Source organism: Eurytemora carolleeae, unplaced genomic scaffold (genome assembly GCF_000591075.1).
Source record: "Eurytemora carolleeae unplaced genomic scaffold, Eaff_2.0 scaffold1578, whole genome shotgun sequence".
Lineage (NCBI taxonomy): Eukaryota > Metazoa > Arthropoda > Copepoda > Calanoida > Temoridae > Eurytemora > Eurytemora carolleeae.
This window is the reverse complement of record NW_019398204.1, coordinates 74,989-101,737: the sequence shown is the minus strand read 5'-3', so window position 1 is coordinate 101,737 and position 26,749 is coordinate 74,989. Positions and strand designations below refer to the sequence as shown.

General features: G+C 32.5%; 1 protein-coding gene across 4 annotated transcripts; it reads right to left on the bottom strand.

Moving 5' to 3' along the window:
- Window positions 1–7,263: 7,263 nt before the first annotated feature.
- LOC111717010 (GATA zinc finger domain-containing protein 7) lies at window positions 7,264–20,594 on the bottom strand. 4 transcript variants are annotated; one of them, XM_023492523.1, is made up of 10 exons: window positions 20,544–20,594; window positions 19,609–19,635; window positions 18,091–18,186; window positions 15,804–16,241; window positions 14,639–14,841; window positions 14,174–14,211; window positions 13,326–13,357; window positions 11,462–12,960; window positions 9,936–9,995; window positions 7,264–9,763 (listed from the first exon to the last, which is right to left on the bottom strand). In XM_023492523.1, exons 1-10 carry the CDS (start codon window positions 20,589–20,591, stop codon window positions 7,801–7,803), a joined length of 4,404 nt encoding a protein of 1,467 aa, XP_023348291.1. In that variant the 5' UTR covers window positions 20,592–20,594; the 3' UTR covers window positions 7,264–7,800. The 4 variants fall into 4 exon arrangements, with proteins under 4 accessions (XP_023348291.1, XP_023348292.1, XP_023348293.1 ...); XM_023492524.1 differs by having other exon boundaries at window positions 14,639–14,838; XM_023492525.1 differs by having other exon boundaries at window positions 14,639–14,730.
- Between the last annotated feature and the right edge of the window lie 6,155 nt (window positions 20,595–26,749).

The following is a 26,749-nucleotide window of genomic DNA, read 5'->3' as shown; positions in this document are numbered from 1 at the left end:
CCTTTAAATCCCAATGATAAAGGCCGACATAATGATTCCGAGACAATGAAAGAAGTTACAAGAAATAAATACTTTTCAATTCAGAAATCAGAAAGAAGAATCGGACATGCCATACTGTACTGGAAGGGTTACTTGATATTAATGTCAAAAGCAGCACATTGTGGAACCGAATCCACTCCACAGCACAAATCTTCCAGAGGCCGAATTTAAAGAATTTGAGCCGTCGAGGCTGAAATTTGAGACACGGCTCAAATATGGTTGGTTCACTTAAAATTGTATTCAATGTTTCAATATTTAAGCCGGCGATCAAATAAAACCGGGTTTTTGCGGATTTGAGACACGGCTCAAATTCATCAAATTCGGACTTGGGAGAATTTTCCACTCAAGTACAGGTTTAACAGAACTAGATACATTTTTTTGCCAAATAGGTTTAAAATCCAGAATTTCTCGAAAATGAAGTTGAACTCAATTTCTTGTTATTTCTAAAGAAAATCCACAAACTTCAGAATACGAACTAATTTTTATTTAAAGGGAATGACCGGCTATGTAAGGTCGTTGAACTGAGGATGCAGTGTTGTGGAAAACTTCTTTAGGATTCATTTGAGACATATTAAACTTTTTAAGAGTCTGTAAATCCTGAGTTTGAGCGCAAATGCAACGTTCAAAACTCCTGATTTGGGGGTGGATACGCTTTCAGAATTAATTTTTAATATATTAATTACAACGACGACATAAAATGTAAAAATATTCTACAATAAACTACAGACGTCATGTTTAGGAACATTTTGAGAAAATAAAAATTAATTTTATCATCGAAAATAAGTAATCTTGTTCAATTATTAGTTTCTATTATCTCATTATTCTAGTTTCTCGTTATTCACAAAGATGTTCGCAGATTTTCTAGAACTATTATTGAAAAGACGACATTTAAAGAATTTGAAGAAATCTGCGATTAAACTCAAAGAAAATTAGAAATTCAATATAATAATGAAAACGGAATAATCGATTTTAGCATTGATTTATTGACAAATTTCTTTTGTGAAATATGTTCCTNGACGCGGCTTAAATTCATTAAATTCGGACTAAGGAACTAGCATACATTTTTTTGCCAAATAGGTTTAAAATCCGGAAAACTCATAATTTCTCGTAAATGAAGTTAAACTCAATTACTCGTTATTCCTAAAGAAAATATATAAACTTGTACGAAATACGAACCATTTTCATTTAAAAATAGTTTTAATTATAATTTTCTCAATTGCAAAAATAGTGTTAAAGGGGTTTGTAAAATCCATTATGTGAAGTGAATATACATTATAACATGCATTTCCAATATTCATATTCAAAAACTTCATTCAGAGATAGGGGTCTTTTTAGAATACCCCCCCCCCCCTCCATATGTAAATATTCTGCCTATAATAATATGTATACTCAAGACATTGAAAGGGTTTACTGGTATGGGGGGGATGGGTATTCCTACTCGAGCGAAAGAGGGGGGGGGGTGTACAGAGGGTGTATTCATATTTAAATTTTTATCAAAAGATATGTTTTTGCTTTAAATAATCAGTTTTAGGCAGAGCCCTATACTTGGCGTACCAGTAGGCTTTAACCTATTCTAAACTTCGAGTAGAACATATTTAATTGAATCTAAAAACGCATTTGCGCATTTTGTGCGTAACATCAAACGTAGCCAAAGTATTTCGAAATTCAAACATTTTGATATTTCTTTACAGCAAGCTTGTGAAATACCCCTAACATTCTTTTCAGAATTTCGAACAAAATATTAGTAAACGATCGAATACTTATATTCGTTTCGAAAAAATGTTTGAAAAATTTTCGCGAAAAAACTGATTCGCTGTATGCCTAGTCTCGAGATTGAAGGGTTGCAAATCAATCTGTCGAATTGAAAACTTTTTAGAACCTGGTTAAAATTCACGAGACAGGACGAGAAGGTAAAATGCTTGTGACAATTACTTGTCATATTTTGTGACCTCGTAGCACCTCTAGTTTTGTCGAACAGGAAATTTATTTGGTTACAAGATAACAATTCAAACCATCTTCATTCTTCTCAATAGCTTTTCAATAAGAGGAGTAATGATTAAAAACATTTTAATCTTACGAATTTACTTTCGTTTGACGTTTCCCACATGAACCATAACACAAGGTTTTTCAAAAAAATGTTTGATAATTGCGAACAAGTTTGGGGGGAACTACTCTTCCCATTTTTGTTTTTGACTCAACAAATAGATTCCAATTCAGGGCTCCATGCAAAAAATCAAAGAGAAATCTCTAAAACATGTCAAAAGCCTCCCTTTTTATGAAATGTACACTTGCCCTTTAATTTTTATAAATAAAAATTCGCCTGACATAAAGTGCAGTGGACCCCTTTAAATAAACAGGGTTAGCCACAAAGGATGAGACATCAGAGACGATTGTAAGGCGTTTCTTTAGTACGTTTTCTTGCATTCTTGGTTTCTTTAGTACGTTTTCTTGCATTCTTGGTTTCTTGTAGGCCAATACTGGATTATTTCTTTGCTTTATCATTTAGTAAACCATCAAAATACTCGATTGAATGTAGAAACAAAAACGTCAAGCTTCAAATCGTCATATTTTTTTTAGGTCGTCTTTGCAGTCTCATCCTTTGTTGGTAACCCTGTATTTTTACTGGGTCACGAACGACACAAAGTTTAACAGAATATCCCGAGAGAAACAAATTTAAATATTTCATGAATAAATTTAAATTTTTAAAACAATGAATTTGCATTTATGATTTGATTTGGAAAATAGATTGTTACAGTCACTGCATCGTCGTATCAATACAATGAAGAATTTTTTTAAAACTTTTAAACTTCTACTTAGAAAAAATCAAAACTTAATTAAAAAAGTCGTCTTTATTGTAATAATACAATCGCCTAAATATATTTCTCCCAGGTACAGGATTTAGGAAGCTGGGGGAAAATATGTGGGATTAAGATTTGTACGTGTTATTCTAATCCAAAAGGAGAAAAAAAGATTTAAAAAGCAATAAATATTTAAACGACGACGTCGATGTCCGAATATAATGAATGTAAGTCACGTCTCAAATCCCCCCCAAACCGGTTTCAATTGAGCGCCGGCTGAAATTTTGAAAAATTTAATACAATTTTAAGTGGAACCAACAATATTTGAGCCGCGGCTCAAATTCTTTAAATTGGGACTTTAATAATTGGAACTAACCTAATTTGTTTCTTGATTATAAAGATACTACAGGGTTACCTACAAAGGATGAGACTATGAAGACAACCCAAAACTCTAAAAATATGACGATTTAAAGCTTCATTTTCTGCATACAATAAAGTATTTTGGTGGTTTACTAAATGATTAACCACAGAAATAAACCTTTTTTGACCTACAAGGAACCCTGAATGAAAGAAAACACATTCCGTACAATCGTCTATGAAGTCTCTCCTTTGTGAGTAACCCTGTACCTTGGCAACCCAGCTTGCAGTTATCAAGGTTGCAAGCTCTCATACAAAATCGTTGAGAATTTTGCCAATTACTTTCTAGAAACTAGATTTAAAATGTACTTTTACTAAGTATGAGGTAGGTAAAAATATTGCCCTAGGTGCTGCAACACTTCAAAGTTGACCCAATATAGAAGAAAAAAATGCAAGTTGTCATGCCTGTCTGTATCTTTTAGAGTTTTGTTGCCTAGAAATTTCTCTTTTTTTGAAGTGACCCGACTCAACTTTTTTATATTTTAATCCAAAGTACGCATATCCAAGTTCCCCAATCAAAGCTGAAAGCTGGAGATTAATGGTGGAGATTAAGGCTTAATGAAGCCGATAAATTTGAAATTTTGCGCTCCATTTAAGAATATATACAGAAACGGGAGGGACTCTATAAATTATAAAAACCGGTTTTTGATTTTTCTCTACTATATCCAAGAAAGAATTCGGTTTAAAAAGAAAATCGAAAGTGTGTCCATTGGATACTCAGATTAAGTAATTGGGATAAAGGATATCTCATTCTAAAGTTTTCAGCTCGGAGCTGAGAACTTTTGAATGGTGGATATCGGGATTAATTGCTTGATCCACTCTTTTTCTTAATCTCAAGATTAATCAATGCTTGTTTTCCTTTTATTATTAATCTCAAGATTAATTAACCAATCGGGATTAAGGATATCACAATCTTAAGTTTTCAGCTCTGATTCCTAAGAATTTTGATCAGATAAAAAAAATCAATTTGCCAATTACAGTCAGTACTCAGTGTACTGTGGAAACGTAAAATTAAAGACCAAACAAAAATATAAAGTCTTATCTTTGTGGGTTTCCCTGTAAACAGGGTGTCCCACGAAACATGGCGGTTGGTAAATAGTTTAGAATATCCTCTTCCATACACTGTATTAGACAGTAAAGGCTTTATGCAGTTTATTTCGTTTGCTCAAATATATTTTACTTTGAAAGTAATTTTACGACAACATGGCTCCTATTATCTAATAATATATTTATTATTGTCCGTGGTATTAAACAATTACACAAATTATGGAAGAATACATTCTAAAATATTTACCAACCCTCATGTTTTGTGGCACACACTGTATCTAAGTCTACTAAGAACAACAGTGAACTTAGATCGTATTATTGAAATAATGAGTGAAAGAAAATGAAGAAAATAACTATCACGATTTCGGGACAAAATAGGCTAGAGTTGTCAAATTTAACAGGAATAAAACTTACATACAGGATGTCCAAATAAACATGACGAATTTGATATCGTCTTTGTTAAGAATTAACCTTGTAATACCTGATTTCATAAGCAATTTTATAATTATGTCTGCTAGAGTTTATTTCTATAACAACAGTAAATGACTTCAATGATGTGTCAGTATTCTGTAATCTCTCTGAAAGATGAACAATGAAGGTTTCCTGTAATTTTCTTGTGTTACTAAGTACAACGAGGGAGGGAGTCCAGAGTTCCTCAAATAGTAATCACCGCCACCCAAATCTGTTTTGCGGCAAGCGCGCTCCTCAATTGGTAATCTCCACCACCTCAAATAGTAATCAGCCCAAAAAAGCATAAAATTAAATCGTTTATTTCTTATAAATAAGACCATATTGACCTCTTTTAATGGCCCTATGGTGTACAATATTGTTAAAGCTTTCTTTATTGCTTCTTAGTTTCGAAAATAAATCAATAAATATGCCACACTAAGTGCTAGAAAATATATTACGTTTTTTAGTTTCAAGTTTCGCTTTAAGAATGTTTGCGGCATTTTCCTCTGAATGTTGTTTTAAACTCCTTATATAGAGAGGAAACTTTAACCCATTATTAGTGGACTAAATACATCATTTTCAGTAGTTTGTGTGATGAGACTAATTTTTCAAAATTTTATGTTCTTTCTATGCATATAATTAGTTTTGTTGTAGATGTTGAATTCGAGTAGGCGAGTACAAAAATCTAAACACTGTAAAGGTTTTTTGAAAATATCTTTTAAATGGAGATTGATATTACTTTGGGCGCGATGAGATAATTTTTAGTAAATTTTAAGTTCTTTCTATGCATATAATTAGTTTTGTTGTAGATGTTGAACTCGAGTTGGCGAATACAAAAATCTAAACACTGTAAAGGTTTTTTGAAAATATCTTTTAAATGGAGATTGATATTACTTTGGGCGCGATGAGATAATTTTTAGTAAACAGGCAGCCCGACCTTTTTAGTATTTTGACACCAATCATGAAATGCAGTCATTAAAGTGGCGAATTGGATCTAAGATTCGGCTAAAATGAACTGTGCCTTGATTCTGAGTTTTTGTTGACCAAACAAATCTGAAAATAATTTGAAAATTTAGTTTAAGTCAATACAGATGCCATAAAACCCCGATAGATGTCGAAAATTGTGTTAAAAGTGCATTAAATTCAAATCACAGAAAACAAAATTTTACGGTGATTACTAATTGAGGTGGTGGAGATTACCAATTGAGGAGCGCGCTTGCCGCAAAACAGATTTGGGTGGCGGTGATTACTATTTGAGGAACTCTGGACGGGATCCCTCGTACAACAAGTACAACGAGTACAACCGTATGCAGTCTATACATAAAAAAACAAATTGTAAACATAGCGGACGAAAATCCTCCAGATTACAGCTTTCTCAGCAGGTATAAGCCGTATAACTATACTAAATCAAAGAATTATTTAAAAAGACGATATCGGAATCGCCATGCTCAATTACCATATTTATTGGGACACCCTGTATATATGTATGTTAGCTAGAGCTGGCTTATACGACTTGACTAAATTGGCTGAATTTTTTTGAGGAAAGCCTCTATTACCCTGAAGGGTAAACTATGCGAAGCGTATTTTTTTCAAAATAAAATTTGTTTTTAATTCTACGGGCAACGCCGAGCACTTAATTAGTGTGGGACAATTATAAAAGAGGCGTTGGGAAAATTCATTAAAAGACATTTCATAGACAGCTGACATTTTATAGACAGCTGACATTTTATAGACAGAGGAAATTTGTTTTTTTACGAAATTCTGCTTTGTTCTAATTTTCAAAGACAAGGGAAATGTAAATACAGTGCTCCCTATATCGTTGCTAGAACCAAACAATTAAAAAATCATTATGAAGAGTTATTTTTTTTAAAGAACTTAAAACTCAACTTTTTCGCCTGTGAAAACCTTTCTGTCCATTTATAAGTTTTTCTTTAGTGCTTATGTTGCATGAGATGCTCGAGTGAATTGTTAAAATTCCGCATAACAAAATAGGAAAAACTGCAAAACTTCTCACTGTATCTCTGACACGGAAGAAGGAAGACATGGCCTTCGTGAGAAGACATTTCATAGACAATGGATAATATGAAGATGAAAGAAATGAAGAAAAATGTCTAATCTATGAAATTGCTGTCTATAATGTCCCAACGTCATTAAAGATTGATTTAAAATAATGTAATATTAGGCAATCGTTGTCAGAAAGTATAAAAATATAAAGTTCCTCATTTTCATTATACACAAAATACTCATCAAAACTGATCATGCATACTGTTTCAAATCCCAAATATGAAACACGGGGTTCTGCTTCTAATAACACCTATTCTCAGGACTCGGGATCAATTTTATTTATAAAATTATATAGATGCTAAGTTTTTATAGGCTTTTGGTAACCCTTTTAGCGTCTAATGTTACTTTTGAATCCCCCCCGTTTTCTTCATAAATATATGTATGCAAAACTCAAATATTCGGGAAATTTTCAGTTATCGTCGTTGCAATTCTAAAATAAAAATAAAAATTCTTTCTGGAAATTTTTTTATTTTTGACCGTCCCTGGGGTCATGCGAGTTGCCACAAAAAAAGGTGGGCATAATGAGTTTAGCTGTATACTGGATACACAGAAAAGCGTAGTATATATATAGATTCTGAAATTTGGCCCAGAGCCTCTATTACTTTTCATCTAAAATTGAGGCGTCATGCGAAATGTCTGCCTAAAAAAAATATTTAGCGCTAAACTATGCTTGCAACAAATGTATCGTCTCAATTGCATTGACTACAGAAGTTAAATTTTACACATTTCTAAATATTTAAAGTTAAAATTGGACTCAAGGTATTTCTAAAATTAAAGTAGATAATTTTAAGCAGCATTTATAAAAAAATCTTATACATGTTAAAAAAAAGATAGTGAGCATATTTTCAATTGCCATTTGTAATTCACGCGTAAGTGGAGGAACAATTGTGAATTTTTTAAGGTTTTCTAAAATGAAGGATCAATACAATTCCGTTGAAAAATGAAAGAACAGAAGATTGAGGAATTATGGTTCCGAAGATCTGCATCACTCTGGCGAAGAGTAACTTCCGCTAGATCCTGAATAGGTCTTTCCACATGGAGTACTACTACTTGGCAATTGATCATCACTGGCAGGGCTTCCAGTAGAACTGCGTTGGGATTCTCCAGATCCACCTTGAGAAGCTACAGGTGGATATTGCGGAGCGGGAAATTTATTTTCTGATGGCCTAAAGGAATGGTTAGAACAGGAAGCTCTTTGACCTCCGGTACTAATGGTATCTGATTGGATGAGTCTGGTGTGAGGCCCAGTGATTTGGTGGCGTAGACCACAAAGATTTTGAAAACACGCAGTTGTTGTTGGATATTGAGATCCAGTGCGTTGATTTCCTGTGGTTGTTGCTGGATATTGAGGTCTAGTATTAGGATATCCCACCATTCTTGAAAATTGAGGTCCAGCATAAGGATATCCAGTTCCTGCAGCTACTTCTGGATATTGAGGTCTGTTGTTTGGATATATTGCAGTTGCTGTTGAATATAGAGGTCCAGAATATGGATATCCCACAGCTGTTGATTGGTATTGAGAATTCGAATATCCTGCAGTTGATGATGGATATTGAGGTCCAGTGTTTGAATATCTTGCAGCAATTCTTGGATATTGAGGTTCAATATTGGGATGCCCAGTAGCAGTTCTTGGATATTGAGGTTCAGTATTGGGATGCCCAGTAGCAGTTCTTGGATATTGAGGTTCAGTGTTGGGATGTCCGGTAGCAGGTCTGGGATATTGAGATTCAGTATTGGGATGTCCTGTAGAAATTCTTGAATATTGAGGTTCAACATTGGGATGTCTGGTAGCAGGTCTGGGATATTGAGATTCAGCATTGGGATGTCCTGTAGAAATTCTTAGATATTGAGGTTTAGTATTGGGATGTCCGGTAACAGTTCTGGGATATTGAAGTTCATGAGCTGTATATTGATTGGGTCTAATGTTAAGCTGATTATTGGAGGCACTAACATGTTGAGTAGCATTGTTAAGGTTTTCAACTCCTGATCGTTGAGCTGTTAGAGTAGTTTCTCTGGAAAGATTCCTTAAATATTCAGAATAAGCTGATGGTACTGTTGAAGGACCAAGAGCTCCTTGGTAAAATGTACTACGACCCGACGAGCTAGAACATAATGGACGACTGTAGGAGGACGGCCAGTTAACCCCCTCTCTGATCACTCTGGATTCTCTGGAGCTACTAGGATTTGGGCAACTATTGGGCAACAGCTCCCTGGTCATTATTTCAGCTGTCTTTATACTGTCGTGAGGAGCAGTTTGGAATCTATTAATAAATCTAGAACTATGGCCTTCTGCTGATCCAGATTCTGAGGTATGCCTTAAAGCCAATCCTGACCAGTTCCTTGTTCCAAACAGACTCAGCATGTCCTCTTCAATGGGTCTAGACAATAGTTCACGCAGAAGTGGAGAATCATCTTCTGACTTGGGAACTTTATCAATACTTACATCCGACCTTAGAAGGCGGGGAATAATTGGAGCTCCTGAAGCTACTGGAGATTGGGATACGTTGCTGCTTGTCTGTGATGTAGGGTCAATTGGCTGCAAAGTGCATATCATCTGAGAGACAGTTTGCTCAAAAGAACTTCTGTCAGTTTGTGAGGTGCCTGATGAGAATCCATTGGAATAGAATGATTTTCTTCTCAAGTCTAGAGGAGATATTCCAGCTCCACTGCTTCCGGATTTATTCATCGAATTGTTGGTAAAGAATGTGTTCAACTGACCTAAACTTCTAGAGGTGCCAGGACTCTTGGGTTGCGTTGGAGTGACACTTCTAGTTCTAATAACTGATAAGTTTTTACGGTAGGGGAAGGAGTTTATCATTCCTCCGGATATACTAAAAGCGGGAGAATTAGAAGATCTTCCTGCCAAGATTGAAACGCTCTTTCCTCTAAAGTTACGTTTCCTGCTTCGCAGGTCACAATGTCTCCTTTCCTCAAAGCTGGATTCAGAACTGAAAAATGAATAGTTTATTGAAAGGTTTAAAATATGATCACATTTCTAAAATTATTTTCTATCTAAGGCAATATCATTTATGATTCGCAAAAAACTGAACAAACTTGAAGAAATGTTTGACATAACTCCTTTCTAACCGAATACAGATTTATTTCTGTTTGTTTACTCACCTGTCGGTACAGTTAGGCAAATCGTTTTCCATACTTGATTCTAGGTTGGACTCAACACTACTGCATTAATCAATCAATACATTTTATTAGGCAAATGATTTTTATACTTTCATCTTTAAGTCTTTAGAAATCATTACAGTGAAAAAAGATGAAAAATATCAGCCCCTAGAAAATAAAATTAAATGAGTTTAATGTTCCAGAGGCCAAATTCAAATATGGCTGGTTCTGCTTAAGATTGTATTCAATGACTTAAGATTTAAGCTAGCGCTCAATTTAAACTGGTTTTTGGCGGATTTGAGACGCGGCTCAAATTCATTAAATTCGGACACTGATCTTTTGGACAACAGAAAGGTTGGACTGAAAAATGGATTTATATTTTATTTGTTCAGATATTATACCAATTAAAACCTACACACTCTGCAATTTGATAATCTCAGTACAAAAGTTAAAACTACACAGAACTGCATGGTAAATTCCTTTACAGGGACTTAAAGGGAGTGTTCGCGAAAAATGAAAGGGGGTATAGGCTTAATGCGATAAAAAAGCGCTTTTGATCGCTACTAATCTTACTTCTATCTGTTGCGTCTATAAGGAGAAAATTGATAAAGACGTCTCATACCGAAGAGCGTAGCGCCCATACAAATTGAGGAAGTTGGAACATACGACTTAGACCGTAAAAAAATCAAATTAATATCATTTGATGGTTAGGTTCTACTTTCGTAGTTGGCCTTAGAAGACTTCTTCATCATCAGCCTATGGACGGGTTACTGCAATACATATACATCCCAGTTCTATATTGAATTAAGAATCTGGTAGATTATGGATCTAATAAATCAGGCCACATTTGTATATATTTAATATTTCATACTAGTTTTGATTTTGTTTTTTAAAATAATATTTAGCTTATACAACTTGTTTTCGAACATGCCTGGAAAATATGAAAATGTCGTCTTCATTACAAAAAATCCTAGAAACAGGACTAAACGTTTTAATAAGTATTTCTCAGATCATAACAATTAAAACATATTATGAAAAATCAACTATATATAAATGTGGCGAAAGATAATCGATGACTATAGGTTGTAATATCTGAATGATTTGTTTGAAATTAAATTGATTTTTTTACGGTCTAAGTCGTATGTTGCAATTTTCTCAATTTGCATGGACGCCATGTTATTCGGTATGAGACGTCTTTAACAATTTTCTCCTTATAGACGCAACAGATAGAAGTAAGATTAGTGGCGATCAAAAGCGCTTTTTTATCGCATTAAGCCTATACCCCCTTTCATTTTTCGCGAACACTCCCTTTAAGAGTAATTACTCAGTACTCTGAAAAGATTTGTCTGATCAAGTATGTCAGAATTGATTCAAATAAAGCTAGGAAACAAATTGATTTCCATAACAATATTCAGATAAAGGTTTCATGGTACCATTGTGAATTGGGTCTGCCTTTCTGAAATAGAAGGTCACATACAATTGGAACAACAGTGACTTTATCTACAGGCTGCAAAGAAAGTTAATCCTACCTGGAATCTGAATTATTGTCCCTGGCACGTCTTGATTCTTGATTCTGGGAATACTTTCTATTTCTACATTTCTTGTTCATCATCTTTCTGGTTCTCAGTTTCTTCAGCTTTGGTTTGGGTTCTTGGTGGGATATATCCTGGACAGGTTCTTGGGGCGATTTAATCTTTTCAGGTTCAAGGTTTGATTTCTCACTTTCAGTTTTTAAGTTTGATTTTTCTTGAGGTTCAATGTTAGATGCTTCATTTCCATGTTCTAGGTTTGATAAATCAATTTCAGGTTCAAGGGATGAATTCGGTCTTTTAGATTCATAGGTTGATTGAAATTTTTCAGATTCTAGGGTTGAAATATCATTCTCATTTTCAGTTTCTTGGGTTGATCTCTCTTGAGGATCATTGGCTGATGCATTATTTTCATGTTCTAGGTCTGATAACTCATTTTCATATTCGAGGGATGATGTCTCTTTTTCAGGTTTTAGGTTAGATTTCTCTTTTTCAGGTTCTAGATTTGATGTATCATTTTCATGTTCTAGGTTTGATTTATCATTTTCAGATTCTAGATTTGATGCAAAATATTTAGATTCTAGGTTTGTTGCATCTTTTCCAGGTTCATTGCTTCTTCCACTGGTAATTTTTCTAATAGTTTCTTTAATTATGTCTTCAGGGTTTAGTTTTTCAATAGTTACACTTGACAGCTTCTCTAGAATAACCACAGCTCTGGTTGAAGGCAACAGATTTACATTTCTTTCTTTTTTTCTTCTATTTTCAGATTTCATTATTGGTCTTATCTTCTGCATCGAATCATCGGAAGAATTCTCTTCATCTTCTTTTCTCTTTGTAGATCTTATCTTTTCCATTGAATCTTTGGACCTATTTTTCTCTTTTTCTCCTCTGATTGAGGGTCTCATCTTCTCCATTGAATCTTCAGACATATTTTTCTCTTTTTCTCCTCTGCTTGAGGGTCTCAAAATCTCTATTGAATCTTCTGAAGTATTTTCTTCTTCTTCTCTTTTTTCAGATCTCGTCTTCTCTATTAAATCTTCTGACTTATTTTCTTCTTCTTTTCTTTCTGTAGATCTTGTGTTCTTCATTGGATCTTCCAACCTAGTTTCAGCTTCTTCGCTAATAGTATTAAATATGTTCCCCTCCATTGGATCATCAGAACTATTATCCTCTTCTTTGCTGGCGTCAGATCTTGTTTTCTTTGATGAATCTACAGAACTATCTTCTTCTTTGCTTCTTCGTTCAGATCTTATCTTCTCCATCACATCTTTGGATGTAGTTTCCTCTACTTCTCTTTCAGCTCTGACTTTCATGATGGTTTTTCTGATTATTTCTTCTGGATGAGAAGTCCCTCTTTGTACTTGATGCTTCATCTGCTCATGCAATTCCTGTTCTGTATCCGTTTTGGATCCTCCTGCTTCCTTCCTTGCTTCCTCTGTTCTTTTATCCATCTGACTTTCTAAACTATCACCATCATCATCATCAGTATGAAGAGTTTCCTGAATAATATCCATTTCAAACTTTAAGAAGTTTCACGAATAAAATTTGTTTTAAATTTTGGGAATCACTGCATTAGTTTTAATTGTTTATGAAAAATGGCAACCAAAATTTATGAGCAAAACTTTTTGATGTCAACACAATTCTAAAATACTGACAAAAAGAGTTCGGTTTAACTTCGGTCCTCAAATTTTTATCATAACAAAGATGAAAAGCATTAGAAATATATTAATTTGTTCTTTTTAAAATAAAACTGTAAAGCTGAGCTGAATCCAGATTAGCATAAATTAGAAAACCTATACATTTAACAAAAAAAATAAGACACACAAATATAAAAAATTGATTATAAATTAAAAATTAAATTAACCTTATTAGTCTCCAAAGATTCTGGATAATTTCCTAAAACAAAGTTAATTTTGCCATTTAATAAATTAAACTATATAATCCAACATTAATTTTTATCTCTTCAATTTAGCATTCAAATTCTTTCAATTTCAAAAGGATACTGGAAGTTATAAGTATTTTAAATTGAAAGATTATTCAAACAAATTTACTAACATTTACACAAACTACACGAAAAATAACATTCATGGAAGATTTCTGAAAACATAATAAAAAATTTGAAGCTTTCCCTTTCAAGAAATCACGAAAATGTATGGAGGTTAAAAAATAACACAACACCAACAATAAATAAACATCAAAATAAAATAAAACAAGGTAAATAAAATTTCATGAAAAAAATTAATGGAAACACCATTCTCATGATAATTTTTTAATCTATATACGTAACTTGTTGGTTATAAATATTTCTTATTAAAGAAAAAGCGGGAAAATTCTTGTATTCATTTATACAATGACTAGTAACCACTGTAGTGGTTTAATACCCAGCTCTTATTAAATTGTTCAAGTAAAACTATAATTCCTTTAAAGATATTGTTAAAGGGACTGTTTAGGTAAAATGAAAGGTGGTATAGGCTAAAGCTTTAAAATTTCTGGGCTTTAGAATATACCCCCTTTAAATTTACGTGAATATTCCCTTTAAGTCTATTGCAAAAAGGAATAGAATGAGCACAAATTCAATGTTTCTCTGAAAGATATGGGATTGTCAATATTAATTGATTCTTAAATTGTTTTAATTTTCAGATAGAAAATGGAAGGTATTTTTCTCCAGATTTGAAGTGTACTTAAATAACATTAAATTTAAAATATTGTTACCCGAAGAGCAGAGGTTATCAGCCAGCTCTCTGTCAGACCTTAAAATATTTTCTAACATAAACCATGGTTTCTTAAAATATTTTCTAACATAAACCATGGTTTCTTAAAATATTTTCTAACATAAACCATGGTTTCTTAAAATATTTTCTAACATAAAATAAATTTAAAACAATTAAAACAGATATAAAGCATTACTATCTTTTCAAATACACCCTACATAAAATTGAAAGTGATTCAAAATACTTTATAATATGTTTTCCTCAAAAAATTGACTTTTCCTAGTAATTATTTTCAACATTTGGGAAAAAAAAAAAATTGTTTCTAAAGAATGTACACTGTGCAGCAAGGCCAGGAAAGATAATAAAAAAAAGAGAATATATTTGTGAAAATCAGGACCAAATTTTGATACTATCCCATTGCATTCCATTCAACATTATACAAATGCATGGCAAAATTTTATCAGACCTGAACTCTTGTACATTGCTGATAGACGGTTGTACAGTAGAAAAGTTCTGTTGTACGGTAGGAATGTTCTGCTGTACGGTAGAAATGTTCTGCTGTACATAAGGTTTGAAATGTTGTATAATAGAGGAAACAGGAGGTGTTGAAAACCTACATTGCTGAATGCGATTGCTCTGTACAGTACAGATTACTGAAGGGTCAAACTGCTGTCAAGGGGTATATACAGGGGGCGGGCATAAATCTCCTAATTTTGCCTGGCTAGGTTTATACTGTACAGTGAATTTTGTCGAAAAATGTTTCCTTATGACTGAGTTGGTATCATAGAGTACAGTGGGTTTAATCCTAAGTACATCTATTTGTACGGTATTGTGTGGACAGTTAATTTTAATATTTTTCAACAATCCAAGCAGGAATAGGGTTAAAGTGATATACACTCTCACAACCCAACATCCAGAAATTCTAAAAGAATGCCAATCATGAAGCAATGCACAAATATGAACTTCTCAAAAAAATTTGCAGCTCCTACTGCACTCAACAAAAAGAACATGTTCACAATTTAAATAGAAGATGGGCCTGAAGGGCCCTAAAAGCCTTGTAACTATAAAATTGAGTCTAACCTAATTTAAATATATTATTAGTTCAGAATTGCTTTTCATTCTAAAAGTCAGAAACCTATATTCCTAAGAGTTGATACACAATGTAGATTTCAGAAGTATTAAGAATTTGATAAGAAACAAGTTATTAAGGAGAAGGATTTTATTTTTTTTCTCTATTTGTCATGTCTCATTTTTATACAAAAATCATATGGCCTTGTTTTCTTTGCTTGAATATTGTAGGCTTCACTTTCAAACAATATAATGTCTTAAAACACTGATCTACGAATTATGATCCTCCCAGGTAGAATTTCTGATCAGGTCATTGTGTACAGTGGCTGTACAACAAGAAGTCTAAAATTCCAGATGCCCCCTCTATTACTAATATCTCGATGGGTATATAATTATTTTGGAAGTATTGGAGGACAACCATGAATAATTAGACAATAGACATCTCTTTGATATTTTAACACAATTTACCCATTTTTGTATCCTTTTCCCAAAACCCTAAAAAATGATCTTGTGAGAGGGAGGGGGGGGGGGCTTAATTTTTTAACAACATTATATATCCCGGCCTGTTGTACAGTAATACTCCGCAGTGGAAGAGAACTGGATTGGTTGTTCCACTGTCCAATAGAACTCAGCTGTTCAAGACAACTGGACGGATTAATCTGCTGAACAGTATTAAAGCTCGGAGGAAGAGTACTGTTTGGGTTGATCATCTGTACAGCATTGCGCTGCACATGAGTAATGGATTGGTTGTTCCGTTGTACAATAGCACTTTGCTGTACAGGATTACCAGCTGGGTTGATTCCCTGTACAAAAGCACTTCGCTGTGCAACAGTACTGGATGGATTTATCTTCTGTGCAGTACCATTGTGCTGTGCAAGAGTATTGCTTGGGTAGATCTGCTGTAAAGCCGCAAGGCGCCGTTCTTGAAGAGCACGATCCACCATTAGGGTTTCTACTGTAAGAGGATTACGCTGTGAGTTCGGATTTACTTCATCCCATGACTGGAAAAATGATAAGTTATTGAAATGATATTCCCAAAATTAGGCAGGGGTGTGTATTTCCCCCACTCAAAAAATAAATATTTCCCAAGTACACAAGGCATGCTGACACAGACTGAAAATCTGTTGAAAGATTTTTGATGCTTTTGGGTAGAAAATGAATGATTTGAAGGAGAAATTCTACGAAATAAAAACTTGGAATAAAAACTGAATTTTAGTCTTAACCAAGGGAAAAAAACCTTGAGCCTTCAAATTCAAAATCTCAAATTTGTGAACTGCAGTGTGGGAGGAACTCACAACTTCAAAATTAAGGAGCAAAACAGCTTATGTGAGGGGTTGGGGGAGAAATTAGCATTATTTGCATATATTTATCCCAGACAGTGCAAAACACATTTGATTTAGGGGGTTTCTGATTTCAAAGATTTAAAAGTTTCTACAAAATCAATATCATCATGGTGTAAATTTGTCTGTGTTCTAATTCTAAAAAATTTCTAGAAATCAATTTTCATGAACCTACCCCCATCTAATTTGTTTTGGCTTGTCTGTCTGTATGTCTGTTTGTTTGTATCCAATAAACGTCAAAACGGCTGAACCGATCGGGCCCAAATTTTTGTGTGGGACATCACATGACCACAGGGAAGGTTTATGAATGATAAAAATTTCAAATATTTGTCTCCATCAAAATTCGATCTTCATTAAATCATTAAAATCCACGAATTTTTTTGTGAAAATCCGCGAATTATTTTTGTTTTGTTTTACGATGTACACAAAGAGAACTTGTTCACAATTACTTTAGAAGAGGCTAGTATTTTAAAAACTTAAAATATTATTATATAATTCTGCACCTTATTGCTGAGGAACCTGTTTTAAATAGTTACCTAGTAGGACTGTACAGTGTACATACGATAGTTTCTTAGTTGTACTTACCATACCATAGTACCCTAGTTGTACTGTACGTACATACCATAGTGACCTAGTTGTACTGTACATACCATAGTAACCTAGTTGTACTGTACATACCATAGTAACCTAGTTGTGCTTACCAGACCAGTAACCTAGTTGTGCTGTAAAGCGTACAATGTACATACCAAAGTGACCTAGTTGTACTGTAAATACCATAGTATACTAGTTGTACAGTACATAACATAGTAACCTAGTTGTACTGTATAGTGTACATACGAAAGTAACCTAACTGTACTGTACATACCATAATAACCTATTTGTACTGTACAAACCTTAGTAACCTAGTTGTACTGTACATACCATAGTAATTTAGTTGTACTGTACATACCGTAGTATTCTAGTTGTAATGTACATGCCATATAGTATCCTAATTGTACTTTAAAAACCCTTGTTAGCTGGTTGTACTGTACTTACCCTTATACTGTAGATACCCTAGTTCCCTAGTTGAACCGTACATACCCTTGTAAGCTGATTGTTCTGTCCATACCATGGTATTCTAGTTGTACACTACATACCATAGTATCCTAGTTGTAATTTACTTACCATTTAGTATCCTTGTTGTACTGTACATACCCTTGTAAGTTGGTTGCATTGTACATACCATACAGTATCCTAGTTGTACTGTGCATACCCTAGTTACATAGTTGTAATGTTTATACCATATAGTACCCTGGTATATAGTACTGTACACTTCCTTGTAAGCTGGTTATACTAAACATACCCTTGTAAACTGGTTGTACTGAACATCCCCTTGTAAACTGGTTGTACTGTACATACCCTTGTAAGCTCGTTGTACTGTACATACCCTTGTAAACTGGTTGTACTGTACATACCCTTGTAAACTGGTTGTACTGAACATCCCCTTGTAAACTGGTTGTACTGTACATACCCTTGTAAGCTGGTTGTACTGATAAAGTTCCGGATTGTTGAGAAAATGTCGACTTGGCTGAACCATTACAAAATCAGAGTTCGGTATACAAACAATCTAAAATAGAATTTATATTTAACATTTTCTTTTTTAAATTGTACAAGAGTGGTAGTACAAATCAAATTAAAATCTCTTTATTAGTTTTGGGGTTTTAACCCAGACTAACCCTATAACAGACTTAACCTCGGCCAGCATAATCCTAAGACCAAACTAACCCTATACCAGACTAACCCTACACCAGACTAACCCAATACCAGACAAACCATATACCAGACTAATCCTAAGTCCATACTAAACCTCGATCAGACTAAACCTTGACAAGAGTAATCCTTAGACCAGACTAATCTTTTACGAGACTAAACCTTGACCAAACTAGCCCTATACCTGAGTAACCCTATACCAGACTGAACCTCAACCAGACTAAACGTCAACCAGACTAACCCTACACCAGACTAATCCATAGACCAGACTAAACCTTGACTTTTTAAGTATACATCTTTTTTTAATTCAATAATTTATTCAAATTAAAATTTAAAATATTTTTAAAATTATATACGAAACCAGATTGAAATATTTTGAGATTTCTACATTTCTTGTTCTTCAACTAGTGGCAGTAAGATGGCAGTCAAAAATCTTCTGTATGAATATAGCATGTTGTGCTGGTACAACTAAATGCCTACTTAGTAGAGCCCATGAAAGCTGAGGGGGAGAATTTTTAACAAAATATATAACCCTCCAACTTGATACCAATAAGTTAACAACAAAAAATCCAATTTGGAAGTCGCAAGGTAACAAATTAACTGTCAAAACTTTGCAGGTTTCAAATCTCAGATATAATGACTTTCCATTATATATTTGACACTCTTTTTCAGAGATATTAAAAAAGCTTGCAAAACAAATGGAATGTCACCATTTCAGATTTGAACAAAATCAAAATTTCTGACGTAGACTAAACTCAACAATTTCAAGTAAACTAAATCTGATTAAAGAATTTTCTAATTTTCCCTTAAACTCAACAAGAGGATTTGAAAGTATTATAAAAGCTTTTAATTCTGAAATCTGATAAAATTCTCTTCCATTAAACAATGATGCTCCAAGAAGTGATTTTCTCAGTTTTTTAAAACTCTGGAAAATGAACAGGGGAGTATATTTTCTTGAAGAATCATTTTTCTGCCCCCACCCCAAATCAAATCAAATCATTCTTTTAGAGATGTCCTACACCCACACTCCAAAATTGAAGTGACCCCCATTTATCAAAATCATTTTTCTCTCCAATTATAAGCCTGTCCCAAACACACACATTTTTTTTAGAGTTTAAATAGAGGATTTGTAGAAAATAAAATTATAATGAAAAGAGTTGCTATTTTGTATCCAATTTTAATTTTTTTCTCCCAGGGGAGCATTTTACTATAAAATAAACACCCCAATATCAAAAATAATTTTAAAAACAAAAAAGGTATATAATTTGTCTGATTGTACCTCGCCAGGAACACCAATCCAGTCACCCTGTTCACAAATATCTTTCATGATGAAGCAAAAAACCACAAAGAGGGATTCATAACTTTTCCTCTCAAAAATTCAAGAAATGACTGATAGGTTTTTAACTTAAAAAAATATAAATATTAATAACTGCAGTCACAATTCAATGAGCTGCAAATTTAGTTTCTGTAATTTGATATATCCCATGCTACTTTTGTTTTAAATTAGGCCCACCTTAAATTAAAATATATTTATTTATAATTTTTCATATTTGCGCGCGCACGTGAGGACTTGAGGCTCTTGGGCGCAAACATTTAAGGAATTTCTTGTTCAATCACGTCCTGATACAATTTCAAGTTCATTTAATGGTTTTAAAGCATATAAAAACATAAAAAAGTCTCACTTTTTAACAAAAACCGCGCACACTTGTTTGCTCCGATTCATTTGAAATTGCATTTAGCAGTTACAATACAAATTAGTGAGTTCACATGCAAAAAATGTTTATCCACTTTTTAATTTTACCGAAGAGTAATACGACTTATGCCCCCCCCCCTTTCTTGCACCATACATGTCATCTTTTCTTTTTGCCACTTTTTTTTTCATAATCTGGATTTTCCATCCAATGTTTAGAAAAGTTTGAATTATATTTCATTGGCAGAACCCAAAATATATTTCTACTAAGTCTTTTATTTTGCAGAAAAATAAAATTACTCTGCATCAAAGGTATAACAAATCTTCAAACTTGATTAAAACTAGTTACAAGACTGACAAAATTGCCTCTAGTTTACACCATTTAACCAGAAAATTTTATAAGATATCAAAATAGTTTAAAATTGAGGCTCTAGGTACTGCAATGTTTTTGAAACACTCTTACATGAAGTTTTTTTGTCCTGGCAATATCAACACTTTCTTAAAATCATTTGAAAGATATATTCCTGTGAGAGAAACTCAGCAAGATACTGAGGAATTTGTTCATCTCCCATTTTTTATCTGAAAGAGAATCATTATTGCTTATTGCAAAAAGACATTAAGGTAAACAATATAGTGGTAAAAAATCATATCAATACAATGAAGAAAAATTTTTAAATAAAGTTTAAATTGTTAATTAAAATATTTTTTAATTACAAGTTTAAGAGCAGGTAAAGACAAGATTTTTTGATTGACAGCTTCTCTTGGAATTCTATATAATTAAGTATCCATGTTAAACAGCTGCATATAAATCAAGGTTGAAATCCAAAGTAGGTTTGATATAATCGCCTACCACTATAGATAAACAAAGATTGAAAATTTTATTTTTAACAAGAATAATTTCAAAGGAAGAAAACATAATCAATATATCAAAAAACGACGAGCGTATCTGTTTTAGTTAAAAAAATAGAAATCAGAAAAATTTAAAATTAAGGTTAATAAAGCCACCAGGTAAAGAATTCCCAGCATTTCATATGGATTCCCAGTTTTTTTCTTCCTTCAATTTTCCCCCCTAAAGATAAAAAATCCAGCATTTGAACATAATTTTAAAAATTTAGGAACAAGAAGGAGGAGAATTTTTTTTCACTCCTGAAATTGAATTTCATTGAACCACTGATTCAAAGTTAAAGATTAAGAAAGAATTAGAATCAGTGATTCAAATTTGAACTGGTGATAGGCAGTTCAGCAACTAAGCAAATTCATTAATTTTGGTCCCTGTCTATATATTTAAACCCAAAATGGAATAAGTAATTGTAATTCAAAACTGACATTAACACTGTAAGCTCTCTATCTTTAAAACATTTCTTATAACCATGTTATACATATTTTCTCTCAATATCTAAAACTGAGTGAAAGAAAAATAAAACTAATACCATTGCTGTCTATATTTGCACCGAAAAAGAGTTTACTATTTCAAATTGACACTCTAATATTTTCAAAGTATATCATATTTCATTCATTATTTCCTTTGTGCTTCTGAAGCTTTTGAAAGAAATATGGTATAAAAGAAAATGATCTTTAAGTAAATAGATTTTTTTTCACAGCTACATTTTCTCAACAGGAATCGCTCAAATTTCAGTGGTGTGTTTTATAGTAATCTATTAACAATTCTAATAATATTTATGATTCTACAGCATATATTTCTAAAGATTGAATGACACATTGGAGTATATTCATATTCCCAACCCCCCCCCACCCCACAAAAGAATTCAGCCCAGAGAAGAAAGTAAAAAAAGGAAAAAAAGGAAGAAAAAAAAGAAAAAAATAAAAGAAAAAAGGAAGAAAAAAGAAAAAACAGAAGAAATGAAAGAAATAAAATAAATTCTGAATAAAAAAGTAAAATAAGAAGAGAAAGAAAAAAGGGGAATAACAGAGAAAAAATGGAAGAAAGGGAAGAAAATCTATATTAAAAGAAAAAGAACTCACTGTATTTATAAATTTTTCTTGAGAACATCAATCAAATTAGACTTGATTGACAAATCAAGAATATCCATCCAAATTTGCCTGGAAACAAAGGAAACCTGATTTGTGGAAAATGGCATGACACCAAATTGTAAAAAAAAATTACGAGGTAATATTAGGTGTCAAAGTTCTTTGTAACACTCCCCCCCCCTTCCCATCTCTTTATAACTCTAGGAGTCTGGGAAAGAAAATTCAAAATGTATATTCCCTTTATTTCAGAATGGTAATGTTATTGGCAAGTATAGCTAGTTTGCAATAAAAAGCTGAGTATTTTTTTTGGCAACAATGACAGGGGGGGGGGGGAACAATTCAACTTTTGTAAGAATAAACTCCCCTGGGATGACAAGCTTACATTAATCTTCAATTATAACAAATTAAGTATATACACTGTGCTAATTAAAAAATTAGTAATTAGGCAAATGGACTTTTTGTACTCAAATATGTCTGGATAATAAAATCTAGCTCAGCTGGAAATATAATTACTTATGTTGGTTCCATTCATTCATTCCAGAGTAACCTGAGATCAAAACTTGTATGTTGCTATTTTCTGGATAAAGTTGTTATTTGTTACTTTTGTTTGTCTTAAGCATTAAATTAATTCCTATTGGTTATTTCCCAACTTGCATTAATTTGAACTAAAATTGAGGGATCTATCCAATTATCCCTAAGAGTGTAGACATTAAATAGAACAGGGCTACTTACCAAAAAACATTATATTACTTCCCTACCCCCGCTCGTAAGTTTCAACCCCCCCCCCCCTTCCACTTGCAAAGTATTTTACTTCCTGTTCTTTTATTACATCTAAAAAATTAGAGGGATATTGTAACTCTGTTTAAAAAATTAAGTTATTTGTAAAAAGATTTTAGTTTTCATATTCATCCTAAGTCTATAATACACATATAAAGTATGTAGAATATATAAAAATGAATTATATGCGCTTCAGCTTTAAATTGATTGAATTGAATAATTATTTTTGCAAACCCCTTCCCTGTCTATTCATCTTTAACTACGTAGAAGTTAGTAATGGAAGATGAATTAAAAACATTATTTTTTAAACTGTTATGTATCTACTAATAAGTAATAATTATTAGTTTCAAAATGTGATAATTGGAATCATACAAAATTTGTATTATTATTTATTGAATTACAAAATCTTCATTGCAAATTGTTATTACAGCAAGCGCAATGATTTGCAACAAAAAATTTGCGCAATATTGCGCTTGATTTTAATGCTTAAAATAACCCTGTCTTCAATGCAAATTGTTTTACGCAAAATGTGTAGAAATGCATTAAAAAATCGTTGCGTGAAATTTAGCTCAACAAATGAGGGGTGTATATTTTTAAGAATTAGACTACGCCGAAGCCAGGGGATGAAAAAATGAAAAATTACACCTCAAAAGGCAAGTTTTTTTCATACTTTTAAGTACATTCCCCCCCCCCCCCAATTTAACTATTTTTACTTAAAATGCATTTATTTTTCCCAATTTAGCAAATTAAGTCTATAAAATCCTAAAATTTTTTTTTCAAAAGGGGAACAAATTAACACTCCTGATTGCAATTTACTGAAAATAAATCTTTTAATGTTGAGTGTGCATATTTGTAATCAGTAAAATACACACAAAAGCATACTTATGATAATTAATGTTTAAACAAGATCAGTTTTGCCCAGATAAACAAGAAGCATTTTAATAATAATAATAATAATAACAACAACCATTACAATAACAATAACAATAACAATAACAAGAACAATTATAATAAGAATAAGAATAACAAGAACAACAACAACAAGAACAACTAGAACAAGAACAAGAACAAGAACAAGAACTAGAACAAGAACTAGAATAAGAACAGCAAGAACAACAAGAAGAACAAGAAGAGCAAGAAGAAAAAGAAGAACAAGAAGAAAAAGAACAAGAAGAACAAGAAGCATAATGAGAACAATAATGAGAACAATAATAAGAACAAAAACAATAACAATAACAAGAATAAGGACAAGAACAAGAACAAGCAACAAAAAAAAGCAACAAGAAGGACAAAAAGGACAAGAAGAACAGGAAAAGAAAAAAGAACAAGAACAAGATCAAGAACAAGAACATGAATAAAAACAGGAACAAGAACAAGAACAAGAACAAGAAAAGAACAAGAACATGAACAAGAACAAGAACAAGAACAAGAACAAGAACAAGAACAAGAACAAGAACAAGAACAGGAACAAGAACAGGAACAGGAACAAGAAAAAGAACAGGAACAAGAACAGGAACAAGAACAGAAAAAAGAACAGGAACAAGAACAGGAACAAGAACAGGAACAACAACAAGAACAGGAACAAAAACAAGAACAAGAACAGGAACAAGAACAGGAACAAGAGTAATAATAATAATAGCAAGTGGCGAGTTCTAGATAAAATCTTCCTCATCTGGACTAAATCGGTAATACAGTTTCCGACCAAATATTCCTGGTGTGAAAACATTTGAAGATTAGGTAGGATTAGTAAACGATGAGTGAGAGGTAGAATGAACTACTTATCTAGTTAGAAATAAATAACGATATTTATAGAATAATGGTATCTTGAAGTTTGGAATAGAATTTATGGAATACAATGAGGATACAAAACATACTGAAAAGAGGTATGTATAACCTTCACAAGGATGGGGGATGATATTTGATGCTCTGCAGAAACTAAGAAATAGTCAAAAACGTCAAATTTGAACATTTTTGATAATTTTAACCCCCAAAAATAATTTATTTTCCTATATAAATAATTTTCCCTTTAGAAATTCTTACCATTCGATTCATAACCCGTTTGAATTTTTTTTGTGAACAATTCCCTTAAAAATTAATTTATTTTATCCTGCTACTCTTAAAAATTAAAAACTTAAATAGACAAATTTTGTTTGAATGAGCTACATAGTAACAAAATTTGAAAAAGCTATTTTTCGAAAAACATCACACCAAACATTTTGCTGATTTTGGGAAAATGTCAAACATTACAAAATAAGAAACCATGTGAAAAAGGAGAATATCTGGAAAATATATATTAATATAATGAAGGAAACTAATTATATTATCTTAACATAATACTAATAATACAGACAAAGTAAATTAACTCAGATAGGAAATAAAATAAGCATTTCATACCTTACAGTGTACATGTACACAGTACACTGTACACTCATGTACAATGTACCAGTCATCAGCGAAGAAAAAAGATCTACTAACATTTCGGATGCACATAAACAAAGGCTTTAAATAAAAAACATCAAACTTATAATTGTATTAAAATCTTTTTTAAATTTTAACTGTTATTAAACGGAGAAACTAGTAGATATTCTGAATACGAAAGAATGTTTAAAGAATGAATAAGCATGAAGTTGCATATTTAAAGTTTAATTATTAAGAATTCACAGCGCTTTTATAATTTGAAGAATTCATTCTTGTCCTACGTAAAATTTTAATAATTTAAAAATCAAAGATCACTGAAAATGTAAATGTAGCAGTTGGTACTTTGAGTAAATTTATCATATTTACTCCGTTATCGTTTTCTTTTTCTTTCCACTTTTGTCAATTTTATTCAAGTTTTTCTTAGTTCAACTTATTAGATTCCATAACTTAAACTTTTCAATCGTCAATTTTTCATTTTGACTTTATATCTCTTGTCCATTTGCCAGTAACCAATAATTTCCTAACATTTCTCCTCTACTTTATATTCCTTCTCCCGTATTTCCTACTCCGCTTTTTATACGCCTTAAAGGGAGTGACCGGCTATGTAAGGTAGTTGAACTGAGTATGCAGTGTTGTGGAAAGCTTCTTTCGGATTCATTTGAGACATATTAAACTTTTTGAAGATCTGTAAATCCTGAGTTTGAGCGCAAATTCGACGTTCAAAACTCCCACTTAAGGGATGGATACGTTTTCAGAATTAGTATTTTACAATTATTAAATAATGACAACGAAAAATAAAGTAAAAATTATACAGTAATCTAATTAGATGGCTAGGAACATATTTCTCAAGGGAAATTTGTCAATAAATTGATGCTAAAATCGATTATTTTGTTTTCATTATTATATTGAAATTCTTATCTTTTTTGAATTTATTCGCAGATTTCTTCAAATTCTTCAAATGTCTTTTCAATAAGAATTCTAGAAAATCTGCGAAAATCTTTGTGAATAATGAGAAACCAGAATAATGAGAAAATACAAACTAATAATTGAACAAGATTACTTATTTTCGATGATTAGATTAATTTTTATTTTCTCAACATGTTCCTATACATGACGTCTGTAGTTTATTGTAGAACATTTTTTACATTTTATGTCGTCGTTATTTAATAATTAAAAAAAAACTAATTCTGAAAACGTATCCATCCCCAAAGTGGGAGTTTTGAACGTCGATTTAGCGCTCAAACTCAGGATTTACAGATCTTTAAAAAGTTTAATATGTCTCAAATGAATCCGAAAGAAGTTTTCCACAACACTGCAACCCAGTTCAACTACCTTAGCCGGTCACTCCCTTTAAAGGGACTTGGTCATCATAATTTCAAGCGACAATTCATGCAAAGATGGCAATGCCTGATTTACAATGGTACCTAATAATTCTTTAATTTATCGTCGAGGCCAGAGAACTCAGTGCGTTTATCTCTAGAAAAGTGTTCAATTGCCGTGTGAATCATACACGCCACTCTAAAAATGAAGGGTTACTTAAAATTAC